General features: G+C 37.4%; 1 protein-coding gene across 1 annotated transcript; it reads left to right on the forward strand.

Moving 5' to 3' along the window:
* The first annotated feature begins 145 nt into the window (after positions 1 to 145).
* On the forward strand, positions 146 to 17,368 carry LOC129278558 (putative serine protease K12H4.7). The gene is made up of 10 exons (XM_054914704.2): positions 146 to 384; positions 3,013 to 3,194; positions 3,725 to 3,861; positions 5,552 to 5,647; positions 6,626 to 6,767; positions 8,323 to 8,437; positions 9,624 to 9,813; positions 11,490 to 11,583; positions 12,848 to 13,053; positions 13,520 to 17,368. Exons 1-10 carry the CDS (start codon positions 178 to 180, stop codon positions 13,627 to 13,629), a joined length of 1,479 nt encoding a protein of 492 aa, XP_054770679.2. The 5' UTR covers positions 146 to 177; the 3' UTR covers positions 13,630 to 17,368.
* The last annotated feature ends 145 nt before the right edge of the window (positions 17,369 to 17,513 follow it).

Here is a 17,513-nt window from a genome sequence, read left to right on the forward strand (position 1 = left end):
CATGTATATTTTTATAATCCATTTGTACTGCTCGAGCACAGCACCCACGGCCCAAAGGCAATTAAAGGAACATCGCCAAGCTACTGCCGTACACCCCACCCCTTATTGATCACGTGATTTTTCATCATATGATTTGATCACATGATCGCGCACCTGTTTCGAGCAGACGAGAAGAAAATGGCAAGGATCCTCCAAAACTCTGTCTTCGTTTTGGCAGTTTTGCTGCCTTTAATATCTGCTTTTGGTCGATTTAAACACGGAAGGCCAAAGCATGGAATGCTTGGAGCACCACCAACGAAAGAGAAGTCCAATCTTCCTCCTGATATGTGGTTTGAACAGAAGTTAGATCATTTCAACGACGCCGATCTGCGAACATGGAATCAGGTACATTCACCGGGATGCCGGGCAAACGAAGCCCAGAGCTTCGGGGGTTGGAGTATATCCGCTTTTGTTCGGTTTTGTTAACGAACCATTCAGCGGGCGCGGGCTTAATTGTGTGACCGTGCCTTTTCTATTTTTTCTCTTGATTTTTTGGCATGACGATTTTTTTAAAGGACGTCTTGGCCTGCCCCCTGTAAAGAATCTAATCTAGATCTAGGCCTAATTACATTTTGGAAATTATTATTATAATTAATTTACTCGTACTCGTACTCTAGGCCTAATGTAATTCAGTAATTGCAATTACACTACTCTACTAGTCTAACGTTACAGGTCTACAATTGTATCTTCAGGATTTTAATTTCTTTTCATATTTTTTATTGTTTTTTATCAATTACTAATTAGGCCCTATATATATTCATACATTTTTTTGGGGGGGGGGGTGTGAAAGAGGGAGGCATGCTCATTGTGGCATGATTGGACTTTGGAGATAGACAGCTGGCAGCCGTCTGTTTCGAGTTTTTATTAACATTTTTAATTTTTTTTTTAATTTCTCCTCGTACACAGACGTCTCACTATCGTGCAGCCACCATTAGGCCAAGAGAATGAAAGTTTTAGATTTGCGTCCACCGCCTGCATGAAAATTTCATTTAAAAAAAATTTCATTATTTCAAAAAAAAAATTCATTACTTAAACTTACTTACTTACTCTCCATCACGAAATTACAAGTTCCAAATCATCGCAGGGCAGTAAAACTTTAAGGTTATAATTACGCACTTACTACGTGCATACGGTATACCACTGCAGCGCACCTTCGTCCATAGACTGTGTACAACGGATAGACCGTCTCGGCTCAGCGAATCAGAGATTGCTGATTGGCCAATCGCGCAGATCACGTCATGACTACGTGGTCGCCAAAATAATTCCTTCGGACTGCGTGCGAAAGTATCGATAGCGATAACGATATCCGGTCACATCGTCTACGCGGGAAATGGTCTTGGTTCGTGATCGGATCGCTCCAGTATCGATCGAAAATTATTGAGACTCGGCAATTTTATGCATATTCACGCGATGCTCCGAAACCTAGAAATCAATTGACTTTGTACAAGTTGCGATAGACTCTACAAACTCCAACGAACACGATGCCATATTGACGCTATTTCGTAAGATTTTGACCGAAAAGCAAAAAGTAATCGAAATTCACTTACCTGTGCGGTATCGGTGAGAAAATAGATCCTCCGAGAATACCTTTCATAATTCATATAAAATATAGGAAAGTGAAATTCTAGGTCGATTTTGGTACAAGGTGGTAGAGAATTGCACACTTGTTTTGGTGGAATACTGTGTGGAGCTATGGAAGGCTTGCACTACGCATGCTTACTATATTTTCATTCATAAATTGGCTCTCGGCAGTGGCTGGATGACGTCATGTAATAAGCAAAATGTACACGCCCGCTAGCGTTGAACGCACCGCTATCCATTGTAAAATTTGCCACTGTACAGTAATGTTTACATACACTACATGTATATGCAAGTAGATAGCAAGAATATCGTCAAAAGTAGGTACTAGAAGTAAATAATGAATAATGAAAAAAAGCCTCATGTCATTTGAAAAATTTTCGGATGCAAATCTAATACCTTACTTCTCATGGCCTTAGGGGGTTAACAATGCAAAATCCCCCGACAGGGCTCATCGATTTTTGTCTTCATTTCATAAAAATATATAAAAAGAACTGTACCAAAATAAAGATTATTATTCCGTTTTGGCCTGAAATGCACCAAAACGGGAAAAATAAACTTAAAAGGGGAAAAATCAGAGACTTACTTTGGCTGTCGCGCAGTTCACTTCCCTGTTTTATCCGAACTTAATACATAAACATATGGCCATTGAGTCCCCTGTACAGATTGAGCTAGAACTTTGGTCTCTGTATTTTGGTGAGTGGAGCCAACGGAGTTCAGCGGAACAACCAACATAACAGAGACCGAAGCTTTTGGTCTAGATTGGAGAGCTCAAAATAAAAAGTAGATGATACTTTTAACTAAAGTAATCAATAATTGTCAATGAGAAAAATTGAGAGCAAGATACGAAACTCTTGTTTTAGATCATCTTATTTTTTCTGTGTATCCACTGGTACAAAATCCACAGATATTCAATCAAGATTTTTACCTTAGATTAATGTTAATAGATATGATGTTTTATAGATATACTGCAGTAAACAATAACTAATTTCACTCAAAACAGTTCATAACTAAAAGATGAAAAATATAAAATCACTTGACAATTCATCCCGTCGCCATCATTGTGTGCTCTTGTGTGTTACTGCAGGTGCCAACTTTCTACAAATGCACCACAATACTGTTAAATTTTTACCTCATTGGTACTAGGAGTGTGAGATCCTGCAGTCCTCCAGGACTGGAGGAAATCAATAGAAGAAGAAGAATATCTGGTGTGAAATATTGCTTTGACTTTGGCGAATATCCAACTTTTGGAAGGTCAATGAACAGAATATATCCAGAGAGTAATGCAATGATATTGATAAACACAATTTATGTCAAGCCAAGCCTTTGTAAGAATGTTGCATTGTAATTTATAATCAGTGTTCCTGATTAAGTATTTAATCTGTTCTTAAACAGCGCTTCTTCATTAACAGTACATTCTACACTCCCGGGGGACCAGTTTTCTTGATGATCGGTGGAGAGGGCGAGGCCAACCCGGTTTGGATGGTAGACGGGGCGTGGGTTGAGTATGCCAAGGAGATGAACGCATTCCTCATCATGTTGGAGCATCGTTTCTACGGAAAGAGCCATCCTACAGAGTAAGTTCCCTCATCCAACTGACACACACATGTCAGAAAGATGAAAGCCATTATGAGCCACAGATTTTCATGGAGCCAGATATGGTAGATAGAGCAAATTTAGTAAAAAGATACAAGTGAGCAAAGCAAAGGAGCAAGATTTTTTTTACTTGGTCATGAAAATTTTAGGGACCATGGCATCCCCAATCCCCCCCCCCCCCATTTGAATGCTAGTGAGGGAGATGGTAATTATTTATGTCAAAATTAAGAAAACCTACTACACCATGTGAGTGGTACTGCAAACACACCTATTTCTAATTTTGTTTATGATATATCAATAAAAACATTTGTAATTTCCTCAAAATCAGTAAAATATATGACACATTGTTAGACACTTCAATTCAATCATCAGACTGTAATTTTTTTTATTACGTAGAAGGGGGAAAAAGGCAGCCAGGAAAGGGGGGGGGGCAAGTACGCCACAATAAAAAGCAGAGCTCTGTGTAAGAGCTTGTTTCTGTTGTGTTTCATGATTTTTCTTTTGATTCCAGGGATATGAGTGTTGATAATTTGCAGTACCTAAGCAGTGAACAAGCCCTCGCCGACTTGGCTCATTTTAGGACAGTTATTGGACAACGGATGAAACTGGACAAGAACAAGTGGATCTCATTTGGAGGATCATATCCAGGTATATATATCTCTATTATTATAACTTGATTTATATAATTCTTTGACCACTACATTCCAAAATCTTAATAGGCTTTGTATAATGGTCATTCGGTTCCAGTAAGCATAAAGATTAGCTTATTGATAAGTTGACTCAACATATATATTTCTATGATGAAGTCGAGGCTGGCCAGGGGTTCATTTCATAGATTTTTTTGTTACAATAACAAATTTGCAATAACAGTTAAAAGCCACTGAAATCCTTCCATCTGATTGGCTGATAATAAAGTTGTTTTAGAAATCATGTATTTGTTACTATAACAAGTCTTTGTGAGAGGGGACCCTGGGGGCCACATATATCTTCAGCTCTTTACTTCTAGGACTCTCTGTTTTGATCACTCTCTATCTTCCTTCTTCTCTAGAGCTTGTTTTCTCTATCTACAGGTGTATATCTCTCCTTTTCTCTCACTGTGTTTGCCACCATCCACCCAGGTGTTCAATAGTTATCTAGTAGGATGTACTGTAAATCTCACTGTAATTTGATGGGCATGTGTGTTTTTGTAGAATAAAGCCTAGGTGAAATAATAATAAGAAGAAGAAGAAGAAGAAGAAGAAGAAAAGAAAAGAAAAGAAAAGAAAAGAAAAGAAAAGAAAAGAAAAGAAAAGAAAAGAAAAGAAAAGAAAAGAAAAGAAAAGAAAAGAAAAGAAAAGAAAAGAAAAGAAAAGAAAAGAAAAGAAAAGAAAAGAAAAGAAAAGAAAAGAAAAGAAAAGAAAAGAAAAGAAAAGAAAAGAAAAGAAAAGAAAAGAAAAGAAAAGAAAAGAAAAGAAAAGAAAAGAAAAGAAAAGAAAAGAAAAGAAAAGAAGAATGGTATATTTACCCAGGGTAGCCACTTCAGTCCCCAAAACTGTTCTCCCAGTGGGTCTTGCTATTATTATTACCCTGGTTTTAGGCCCTCAAGCATTCAAGTAATTTCTAACTACCAGGTACCCATTCACCTCACCTGGGTTGAGTGCAGCACAATGTGGGTACATTTCTTGCTGAAGGAAAACATGCCTTGGATAGGAATCATACACATGTCCTCCAGATTGAAAGGCGAGAGTCATAACCGCTAGACCAAGACGCCCCCACTCCCTAGGGAGTGGAGGAAGTGCATTTTACAATGAAGCAAATGAATCCAACGACCTCACTTAGCTAGGTATAACAATGGCATGTTAGCGCAGGGTTCCCAGCCCATCAGGGAAATCAGGGAAAATTATTTTACTTTTTTCCAGTCAGAGAAAAATCTGGTAATTTGATAAGAAATACCTCAAATCAGGGAAAAATGCCTCAAATGAGGGAAAAATGCCTCAAATGAGGGAAAAATCAGAGAGATGTGATCGGCCCAAAAGTCGAAAGCACGGTAGTCAGTCAGACTCTGTTATATTTTGTTGCATATCGAAACAACATCCATTGAATGACTGGTTATGGTGGTAATAATTAGTTTCACATTTTTGTTTTTATACTGAAAATCCATGTAATTCACTGCAACAACTTAGAAAACATGCAAAACTGGGAATGGGTTTAAATAATTATCAGGGAATATTTAAACTTCATCAGGGAAAAATCAGGGAATTTTGTTTTCTGGAAAAGCTGGGAACCCTGTAGCGCATAGAAAAGCAGTATTACAGGCTATCTGCTATCGCTAATGTTATTCATCATTTATCCATTGTAGGCTCTTTGTCAGCATGGTTCAGGCTCAAGTACCCTCATCTAGTGGTTGGGGCTATCGCCACCAGTGCCCCCGTTCAAGCTCAACTGGATTTCCCAGGTAAATTTCCAGGGATGGAGGCCAGGCTGGCCTCAAGGGCCAAAGCCACAATTTGTATTGGTCTTGGCCGAGTCAAATGAGACAAAAATTTTCTCTAGTGCCCTTGTGTCTCAGAATCTCTGGCACAGACGCTGTCTCTCACAAATCCATATCTAAACGTCCATGATGTAAAATTTAAGGAGAATAGAAAACATCAGTATGGTTATATCACAGCTCCAAACTAACTTTTTTGCTTGATGGCCCTATCGGTTCACCAAAATCATCAATTTCATATTTTTCGTGGCCCGCAAAGCAGATTTGGTGGCCCTACAACAATAGAAAACATTACAATTCATCAAATTTTGGTAGCCCGACCGGGCCACCAAGTGTGAGCTTTTACAGAAATTTGGTAGCCTGACTCTCAATTTAGGTTGCCCCGGGCCACTGCTAATGTTGAGCCCTGGTTATATGCCAAATCAAATTCTTTATGGAAAGTAAGTTGCATAATTGAGGTCACATAACAAATACATAGGTGGGACTGCATGAAACATATGCTGCATTATTATTTCAATAAACTATCAATCATGAATTGTTAAACATAGAATCTCATAAAAAAAAATTTGGAATCGAATAATAGTAACAACAATGATATAAAATGAATTTCTAAAAAAATATTTTTATTATGATTAGGAGTTGGCTACTGGCACTCCATGAAGCTGGTCTAGGTTAAAGATAAATGCCAGTTGTGGGTAAGGATTTCAAAATCTGTTTTGATGATCATCGCTGTAATCGAGTTTCAGCTTAGATTTCATTATTTCACAAAGTTCAGTTTTAATGCCAATGTACAAAATCTAGATCTACAATGATATAATGAAAATTAACCTTGGTTTTTCTACTTTCTCATGAAATTAGTCATCATTGCAACTACTTTTATTTATCTTTAACCTAAAGCTAAATAAAAAAGTTGTAATTTTTTCCTTGTTTTTTTTTCTTTTACAGAGTATTTGACGGTGGTACGTGACTCCCTAGCGACCAGCCGGGTGGGTTCAAAGTGCAATGATGCGATCCAGAAGGCAAACAATGATATTGACATTCTCATGATGCATATGACGGGGTGGCAAACTCTCACCAAAATTTTCAAGTAAAAACAAAAACTAAATGAATTCTTAACCTGTTAATTTTGTGACTCTCTCTTGTATCCTTCCTCCGTCGGAGATCACTGGTATCAGTAGAAATGACTGCAGACACTTCCTACGGGTTGTTAGAGCTAGAAAAGTTGCTGGGGAAGTTTTGGCGGGTTGTGTGAAGATTGCGAATGAAGTATGGAATAAGTGTGTGGAGCTGGGTTTTACTGGTAGTGTTGAGGTTTACAGGGGGAAGAAAGAGAATACACTCTAGACTGTGTTTATGTATGTTCATGTGGGCGCATCGTAGTTTGGTGGTTCTGACTCTCACCTTTCACACAGAGGGTCGTTGGTTCGGATCCTATCTATGGCTTGTTTTCCTTCAGCAAGAAGTTTATCCACACTGTGCTGCACTCGACCCAGGTGATGTTAATGGTTACCCGGCAGGATTTATTCCTTGAATGGCAATGCACTGAGTGCCTGTGATGGTAGCTCGAACTAAAGCTGGGGTAATAATAGCAAGCCCTTTGTATACTCAGGCAAAAAGCACTCTATGAATCCAGCTATTATTATCATCTGGGAAATCATCACCTGGCCCCCTCTTACAAAGAGTTGCAATTGATCCTATCAATCACAACTATGGACGGCCAGCAACGTCAACATCTATTATGCATGTTTATTCAAAATATTTTCTAACTATGATGTATATTCATACATTTATTGTTTTCTTTAAAATTCACTGTGCTTCTCTTTGTTTACAAAGGCCATTGTTCATATTTCCTGTAGAAAAAATTATGACACTGATGGATTTCCATAGAGTTACGATGATTTGATCAATCGTAACTCTTTGTAAGACGGGGCCCAGGTCTCCATCCACTTTGTCTACTTCTAATTTAGTCTCATCCCATATGGTCTAATCCTAGCTTGTCTAAATCCAATTTATCTACGAGCTATTTGGTCTCATTCACCTTTAGCCCATTCAAGACTTGTCACTGGCGTAAATTCAAGCAGCAAACCTATTGTTTGGGGAGGGGGATGAACTATTGTGTCATCCCCCCCACTTGAATAGTATGATGTCATGCATTTACGCCCATGAACTTTGTTTTTCGTTTCTAGATAGGCTTTTCCCATTTAATATAATCCACATGATCATCATCACTTTGACACCACTTAAGTTTATACGATTAGATGAATTGTATGTAAACCAAACTTTCATTTGACACATTAAGAAATAATGAGTAGTGGAAATCAGACCATCCGGGCATTAGACGAAATGACAGCTGAACTAATTAATGAAAATCATGGAGATCAAAATGAGTGGAAATTACAAAAGTTGATTTGAAAATTGCAATTTGCACTTGTAAAATATTCTAAGTATTTTGGGGTATCGCATATTAAATTTTCCTCAAAAGCCAATCCAGCCAATTCATTAGTACCTTCTTGCAATGAGCTGTGTGTTTGACATTTTCAGGTATTTGTTTAGCATTGTTTGCAGGTAACATAAATCCTTTATCTTTCTCTTACAACCGTCACGAGTGAAAATCTAATTGAATTTTTTTTTGTCTGTAATAGTCTTTGTAGTCCACTGAACGGCTCAAGTATAAATGATGTCGCAAACTTCTATGAGACTATCGCTGGAAACTTCATGGAGATTGTACAGTACAACAAGGACAACAAGGGTTTTGAGGTAGATACAGTTTTCTTGTAATGTTCAATGGAATAGATTTATTTATTTATTTATTCATTTATTTATCATTTGTTTATTTAATTTTTTCTCAAATATTTAAACAGGCTGGCCTGATCAGCATAAAAACATACAATATATGAAAAATATAGCAACAGAACATTATGAGATACAGAAAAAATAAAAACAAACAAAACAAAAAAGTAAAATATACGAATATGTTGCGAGATACAATTGGCAAGATACATATATTAATATGCGAAATACAAGCAAGTTATTAATCAATTCAGAATTTTAAAATTTAGCAGTCGTGATCAAGACTCATTATGAATTCAGTCTTCAAGACTTCACTTTGAAGTGTCTTTCAACTGCTTTGTAAAAATTGGAATTTCATTATTTATTACTTTCGATAAATCATTCAATCGATGAATGAATGAATTATTTATTTATTCATTCATTCAGTTAATCTTGCAATCAGTAAACCATTCAATAAATCAATGAATTGATCAATCGACCATTTGATCAATCAATCCATTCATCCATCCATCAGTCAATCCATCCATCCATCAATCAATCAATCCATTCATTCATCCATCAGTCAATCAATAAAAAATAAATTAACCAATCAATCAGTCAGTCAATCAATCAATTAATCAGTCAATCAATCAGTCAATAAATCAGTCAATCTATCAATCAATCAGTCAATCCATCCATTCATCCATCAGTCAATCCATCAATCAATAAAAAATAAATTAACCAATCAATCAGTCAGTCAATCAATCAATCAGTCAATCAATCCATCCATCCATTAGTCAATCAGTCAATCCATCAACCAATAAAAAATGAATTAACCAATCAACCAATCAATCTATCAGTCACTCAATCAATCAATTAATCAGTCAATAAATCAATCAGTCAACCAATCAATCAATCAGTCAATCAACCAATCTATCTATCAATCTATTTATCAATCAATCAATCAGCCTATCAATCAATCAGCCAGTCAGTCAATCAATCAATCAATTGATCAATCAATCAATCACATCAATCCAGTCAATCAGTCAGTCCGTCAGTCATTGATTTCTGAAGATATAGATCTAAAATTATGTAGACTTAATATACATGCAGGTGCACCCTCCATAAAAAGAAACACTGATAATTTTTTATTTAATTTTATTCATTTTTGCAGGGTGGAAGCAACAACGTCACCATCGATACCCTTTGTGACATCATGGCTAATGAATCGTTAGGCACAGAACTTTCACGTTATGCAGCCGTGAGTGCGCTATTGAGCGACGGAGAATGCGTTGATGCGTCGTACGAGAAGATGATCTCTGAAATGAGGGAGACCTCTTGGGACAGTGAGGCAGGGGTTGGAGGTGAGAACTAGATTGATACATAGGATAGTAGAGAGCCATAGATTTACGGTGGTTCTAATTTTATTAGTTTCACTAGTAATATTTTGATTAAGAGAAGAAACAGTGATGATATGAACACATAAAAACATGTGCAATAGATGGGGGAATGATTTGAATTGAGTTAAAATTTTATAATTTTATCTCATGATAATGTGGGTGGGTGCGTCGTGGTCTAGTGGTTCTGACTCTCGCCTTTGAAACAAGGTCGTGGTTCCAATCCTAGCCATGGCGTGTTTTCCTTCAGCAAGAAATTTATCCACACTGTGCTGCACTCGACCCAGGTGAGGTGAATGGGTACTCGGCAGGAGTAATTCCTTGTATGCACTGAGCACCGGTGATGGTAGCTCCATCTAAAGCCGGGGTAATAATAGCAGCGCTTTGTATCCTCAGGCAAAAAGTGCTTTATAAATCCAGCTATTATTAATATTATTATTAATGTCTGTGTTATATGACCCTAACTCTGTGATTTAAAGCTTATCAAGGCAGGTTTCTTGTATGTAACATTTTAAAACCTCCATTTCTTAGAGGTGGTACAGAGCTGCCAAGTGTTATGAAAAATTAGTATTTATTTATTATGGAAATAAAGCAGGATTATGAAACGGCTTCCAAAAATTATGAATTTGGGTCCATAAGAGGGAAGAACAAAAAAAATTCTGCAGAAGAGCTACTTTTGTAGGAATACCTGTAATACAGTGTATTGAATGTGTGTTCATTTTAGTGAGCAAGCTCGAGATGGACTGCTTTGCCATGCATTGCACCTTTGTGTTATGTTGCCCTCTGGAGGCACTTTGTGTCCATGCTTCACTTTGTGAATGCCATATCAATGGCACTGTAAACTTGCTAACATCGTCTGGTGTTTCCTTCCTCATTTGTGCTTAATAGGTGCTATAAAGCAGAGGGCTATTCTTGTAGGAGTAAAACCTCCCCAGGAATTTCAGCCATGGGACCTTGAATGGAGTATGGTCATAGATGTAGATCAAATTGTAGCCTTTAGAGCAAGATAGACTAGCACTCACACTGCATGGGAATGGTTGATAAACAAGTTGACAAAAAATACAAATTTTTAATTAAAAAAATGTTACTTTTTTGGAAGCAGAATACTCATTTGCCCTTCTATATGTTGGCGAATCTGGGCCCCAATCAATCGTAACTCTATGGAAATCCATCAGTGTCATAATTTTTTCTACAGGAAATTTGCAAAATGTCCATTGTAAACAAAGGAGAACACACCAAATTGTCAAGAAATCAATGAATTTATGGATATACATTCATATCTAGAATTTTTTTAAACAAACATGCATTTTATATGTTGACTTTGCTGGCTTTCCATAGTTGTGATTGATCGGATCAATCGTAACTCTTTGTAAGACGGGGCCCAGGTGTTATACCATTGTTCCTATCTAAAATTTCAATGTCACAATATTTTATTGTCATTGCCCATATCATGCTAGTCTGCTGTGCAAACCCTTCACTGGAGTAAAGGGTCTGATGCCTTGTGTACTGAAGGGCCTCTTGCTCAAAACAGCAAGTTTTGTTTGTGCTAGTCTTTGCGTGGAGACACACTTGTTGATCAAAGTTTCAATCAGGGTCTGTGCCTGCAGACTAATATCATATCATTGTTATATTGATATTTACAGGGAGACAGTGGACATACCAGACGTGTACAGAGTTTGGCTTCTACCAAACCACTGACACTGATCAACAACCGTTTGGACAACATTTCCCTCTCAGGTTAGTATGAGAATCAGTGGTGTCAGAGTGTTCAGGGGCCTGTCGCACAAAGCCTAGCAATGGTCGTTGAACAACTTTTATAGTTGATTGCATTGGTAAACTGCCGATTCGTCTATTGCCACCTCGTCCACTCATCGCATGGTCTACCTTCATTTAGTCTAACAGCCATTGGGTCCAAAAGCATTTGGTCCAATAATCACTTTGTCTAATCACCAGTTCGTCTGTGATCATTTCCGTCTCATAACCAGTTGGTCTAATACCCATTTTCTTTTCATTCATTGGACCAATTAACGCTTGGTCCAATTAGACCGAATGATATATATGGACTAAATGGCTATTGGACCAATTGGTTATTAGACAGAATGGCATTAGACTAAATGAAAGCAGACCATGTGGTGAGTAGACGAACTGATGGTAGACCAAATTATAGAAGATGAGTTGGTAACTGGACGAACTGATGTTAGACCAATTTGAAATAGCGATTGAATTGACCTTAATATTCAGCAACTGTAAGAAAAGTAGCATACATTAATCATTCTCCGTAGTGGCATCAAGTTTCATATTGATTGTAAATATAAAGCATCGCACGCGCCAGTTAACTGGAACTTGTCTTCTTCAAAGCAATAATGATACATTTGCCAACATATACCGAGCTGTGTTGGCAATCATCAGTGTTTAAACTAGTAGGTAGTGATTTTGATGTTGTGTAAGGTGCAAAATTTTGAGAGAAATATGCTCCTTTTTCTTCATGTGGAATTATAAAGCAAATAATCACCTCTTGGATTGTGACACACTATCACTTCTTCTGCATCAAGAATTTCCATGCTATCTTCGCTCAGTTTTGCTTCTGAAAGATAGCTACATTCAAATCACTTTTAAAGGGGGAGTGAACTGTGTGGTGTTTCTCATTGACTGTGTGTTATAAATACATAGCCTTAAAATATACGTTTTCAGATATCTACTAATACTACAGAAAATGAATGAACCTGAATTGTATTTGTATAGAGAAACTAAAATGTTTTGAGAGGAAAAGTAATTGTTATGCTACTTGGTAACATAATTATTGCAGTATAAATGTATTGAGTAGTTAATTAGCATGTTATCATTCTAGTGGGTCAATATTACTAGACCACAGTCACACAAGCATTATGGGTCAGGAAACTGGACAGGTATGAGTAAATGAGGACTCGAGATGGTGCTATTGGTTCGTATGTGATTCAAAAAGTTTTATACCAATACCGATATATATGTTTGATTTCTTCAGCTTCTCCATTCAAATGTGTGAGGATATCTATGGCAAGCATTTCAACAAAACTACCAACCAAGCTGGCGTAAACTTCACGAATACAAACTACGGAGGAAGAGAAATTGCAGCTTACAATATTGTATTCCCCAACGGATCTATCGACCCATGGCATGCTTTAGGCATCACCAAGTCAACAGATATGTACTTGGCAATCTTCATAAATGGTATGTAACTGTTTGAATCCCTGTCATGGGTGGAAAGTCCTTCTTCAATATTAGTAATGAACATTTCTCTTAGGCTCAGGATGGCTAGAAAATTATTCTTCATTCAGAAACCGTTGTGTGTGATGATGATGGTGGTGGTGGTGGAGGTGGCAATGATGAGGATGATGATGATGGTGTCGGTAATGATGGTGATGATTGCAGTGATGATGATGAATTGATGATGTGTATAATGATGTTGATGGTGATGATGATGACCATGGTGACGGTGGTTGTGGTGGTAATGATGATGGTGGTAATGACTATGGTGATGGTGGTGTTGGTGATAAATATGAAATATAGATCATGATAAGGATGCAGAGGATAGTAATGTTCATGATAATGTATTGATAGTTATGATGGTGGTGCTAGGGAAGATTTGATGTCCTTCAATAATTTTATTCCTTATGCTTATCTTCCATTCCTTCAGGTACTGCTCACTGTGCCAATATGTACCCTTCATCGCCAGACGATCCACCCCAGCTCGCTCAGGCCAGGACTCAAATCAAAGACACCATACAGAAATGGCTCTCACAATGATGCATGGGTAATTTCACAAGTTTGAGGCAATAATCGTGACTTAACATTTCTTAAAAAACCACATCTTATTTCACCAATAAAATATCAGCCAGCAACGAGTCATACATGTACATGTACTAGTAATGATTACACTAATATTATATTTTCTTATGTACATGTATCACTCAACACTGACAATTTTTTGTTTCATGATATGCTTAACAGAAGATGAAAATATGTCTTCCTCAAAAAATAGTGATATAAATTTATAGAATTGTATTTGCGATAGTATTAAATTGCAAATTGAAATTGTAATTACCTTTTAAACAGGACTACTATGTAATTCTTTATCAAATGACCTCCCAGGTTATTGGAGATCAGTGCTTCAGTCACACCAAGGAAACTGGCCCTAACCGACCGATGGTATGTCATTGGAAATAGTGTAATAGCTTTAGTCGGTCTGGATCTGGTTTTTGCTTGTGTGACTGCAGCATATTAATATTTGTATGCAGGGGCGGATCCAGGATTTTTCGAAAAAGGGGAGCACATTTTCCCCCGAGGAAATATTTGACCCCCCCCAAAAAAAAAATAGTATTTAACCAAAAATTAAGGGGATTTTGTCCACGAAAAAATTTGACAAGCAAATAAAAAAGGTCTTCACTTTCAAAAGGGGGGGGGGGGGGAACACTTCTGATTTAACGGCATTTTTACATTACAAATTTTAATTGTGCCTCTCAAAGGGGGTAGGGGCACGGGCAGGCTGTGCCCCCCCCTCCCTGGATCCGCCAGTGTTTGTATGTTTGTGTATATTGCAAATTTATTCTAAATAATATAATCCATTGTGCTTTATTGGAGATTGAAGTATGTTGAAAAGCTGCATGTAGCAGCACCCTGTTGCAGGTGGGTGTTTCATAAAGCTATTTGTAAGTTAAGAGCGACTTCACAAATGACTGTTGATCCTTTCTTAGGAACTACATCAACATCGATGGAAGTCTGGTGTGCATTGCATCATTTCCCGCAAGAACGGATCACCAGTCGTTCGTAAAGTCGCTTGTAACTGACAAACGGCTTTACGAAACGCCCACCAGGTGTATCAACACATAACATTGATGGGCTGTAAAAATGTATCTAAAAAAATTTTGAAGAATTTAGGACAGCTCAGAAAAAGATAATATTTTTGGGTTATGATGTGATTTAAAATCTTAGTTTGAGTGGAAGAGTGCTTTTCAGGAATTAGGAATCTGTTTTTCAGGCAATATGAGGTTGTCATCATTGCCATTGCCATATTAAAAAAATATAACTTTTTCTTAGCTGTCCTTAATTTGTGTATATTATGTTTCACAAAGATTTAAGAGTGACTTGGTATCGCACTTAAATTTCCAGCCGTGTGCAGTATAAAAGGCGTCACCACATGGGTCGAATCATGCTATGAGGACGCACGCTACTGTGTATGAATCAAAAAGATTGTGCGTTACTTATTATGTGCATGCATGATACTAAGGAGGTGTTGCAAGAAAATATTTGCAATCAATCGCAAATATTCTGTTGTAATTTTACAATTGGTTGATCACTTTTAACTAAGCAAATCAGATGACACTCCTTGTTTCATGGAGCAGATTAGCAATTAGCAACATGTTCCGTTTATTAAAATGTTATGTTCTATTCTTTATTTTTGTCTTCAATTTAGTATCGTGTCGTTCTTTTGGAAGATAAGCAATCAATCACCTATTTGTAATTAACTGCAAGACATATGATTGATTTAGGGACCAAGAATAGACGTGCATTTGATCGCAAGTTTCTTGCAACACCCCATTAGTCATACTTAACTCTTTGTGAAACACCGCCTGGGGTTAAACAAGGGTGCAACTATCAGAACACCTTACACAACATTTCATTGTCATATTTATTCATATATTCTATGTTGACCACCATCGATTGTGTATGTTCATATTGTTAAAGTACTCTTGTTAGCATGGTGTTAGCACAACGGGCGCATCGTGGTCTAGTGGTTCTGACTCTCGCCTTTCAGAGGGTCGCAGGTTCGAATCCTAGCCATGGCGTGTTTTCCTTCAGCAAGAAATTAATCCACACTTTGCTGCACTCGACCCAGGTGAGGTGAATGGGTACGCGGTAGGAAGAAATTCCTGGAATGCTTGAGCGCCCGATCAAGGTAGCCGTGCTAAAGCCAGGGTAATGATAACATTATCATGTTAAGCAGGGCCTACTGGTAGAACAGTTTTCAGAACTGAAGCGGCTACCCTGGGTAAAATATGACATTATTATTATTATGTTACTTTGATGTATCTGTATCTCAGGGAACACAACAACGTGATTGACTTTGGAGAAATTTGATGATGACGATCCACAGCATTTATATTGAACCATATTTATGTTCAAACATTCATAGGCGCAGGCTCATCCAATTGAGCTAATTTCTACACAACTGCAGAAACAAGTGAGATCTGAGAGATGATTTGAGTGAGAAATTAAAAAAAGTATGCTGTGCGTGATATGGTTTTTTGACAAATTGATTTGAGTTTGGTGGTTATTCAACTTGTGGGATTACAAACCTCATTTAAACAATAGATTTCCTGGGATCTCACTTGTACTCTGCAAGAAATTTACCCACATGAGTACTGGCAGGAAGTAATTCCTCAAAAAGCTGTGAGCACCGGCGGAATCGGTAGACTACATGTAGCTTAGCAGGGGTAATATAGCACCTTAAGCACATACATGTAACAAGGTGGATATGTGCGCTATAAAAATCCTATATTATTATTGTAGTTGCACTGATCAATCCTTTTTCTTCTCTGTGCCTATGATTCATCATTCACTTTAAAAAAATTCTCTACTTTTTAATTTTCTCTTGGGGTTCGTATGCCTTTAATAACAGTAAGTGATTGACCCTCAAGCCTCTTATGATAACGAATATGGGGCCACTTACATTGACGAGTGGATACCATGCGCGACCTAAAAAACACGTAAAAAGGATGTCTTTTTCAAGAAAGGGCATGTTACGTATGTAATGTAACGTAATATAAGGGTGTCAAAAACACTAAACTTATGAAAAAAGGTATCTATTTTCGCTAGGAAGCTACGTGTTTAGGGTCAAATTTGCGATGGTATAAAAAATTAGGACTAAATTGTTTTATACAGGATGTACTTTTTGCCCCAAGAGTCAACACTACGTGTTTAGAGTACGATTTGCGCGAGGTGTGGGAGTTGGGGCTGTACTACACCCAACGATGTAGGTAAAACCGACGACCGTGACATAACAACTAAAATATTGCTGGACTTGTTTAGGGGTTCAATTCAGGGAATTCTTGCCAAGAGTATCGTTTTGTTTCCAATACTTGTTAAGGGTAGGGTTTCATCACACGCCATACTTGTAAAAGGGGTGCATTTTCAGAATATGGAAGATACGTGTTTACGGTGCTTTTCGAGACCCCATGGTCACGCATGGTATCCACTCGTCAATGGAAGTGCCCCCCCCCCCCCGGGATGGTGCATGTATTGTAGAACACATAGATTATGAAAATTGATATTAATTATTGCAATATTTTATACGTGTATGCAATACAATCTTTGTGATTATGACAAATGTTGAGGCTGTACATGTATCTTTCTTTCATGTCAGACAATTATCAAGTCTGCAACATGGTTGTAACTTTTTTCTTGATGGAGTTGATGAAGAATTAGTTTTGTTCATGTTTAAATCATTAGCTAGTGAAATTCAGTTTACATGTGAAAATGATAAAAATATTTTTTTTTATAGATTTTCTTTTACTTGTTTACTTTTCTTTCTCCTCTATTGTTATTATCGTGACTCTTCATATTAGTTTGACTGTATATGCAAGTCGGCTACCGGTACATTTTGTCTCCAGTTAACATGTATGATATATTGT

The sequence above is a fragment of the Lytechinus pictus genome, chromosome 16, assembly GCF_037042905.1.
Source record: "Lytechinus pictus isolate F3 Inbred chromosome 16, Lp3.0, whole genome shotgun sequence".
Classification (NCBI taxonomy): domain Eukaryota; kingdom Metazoa; phylum Echinodermata; class Echinoidea; order Temnopleuroida; family Toxopneustidae; genus Lytechinus; species Lytechinus pictus.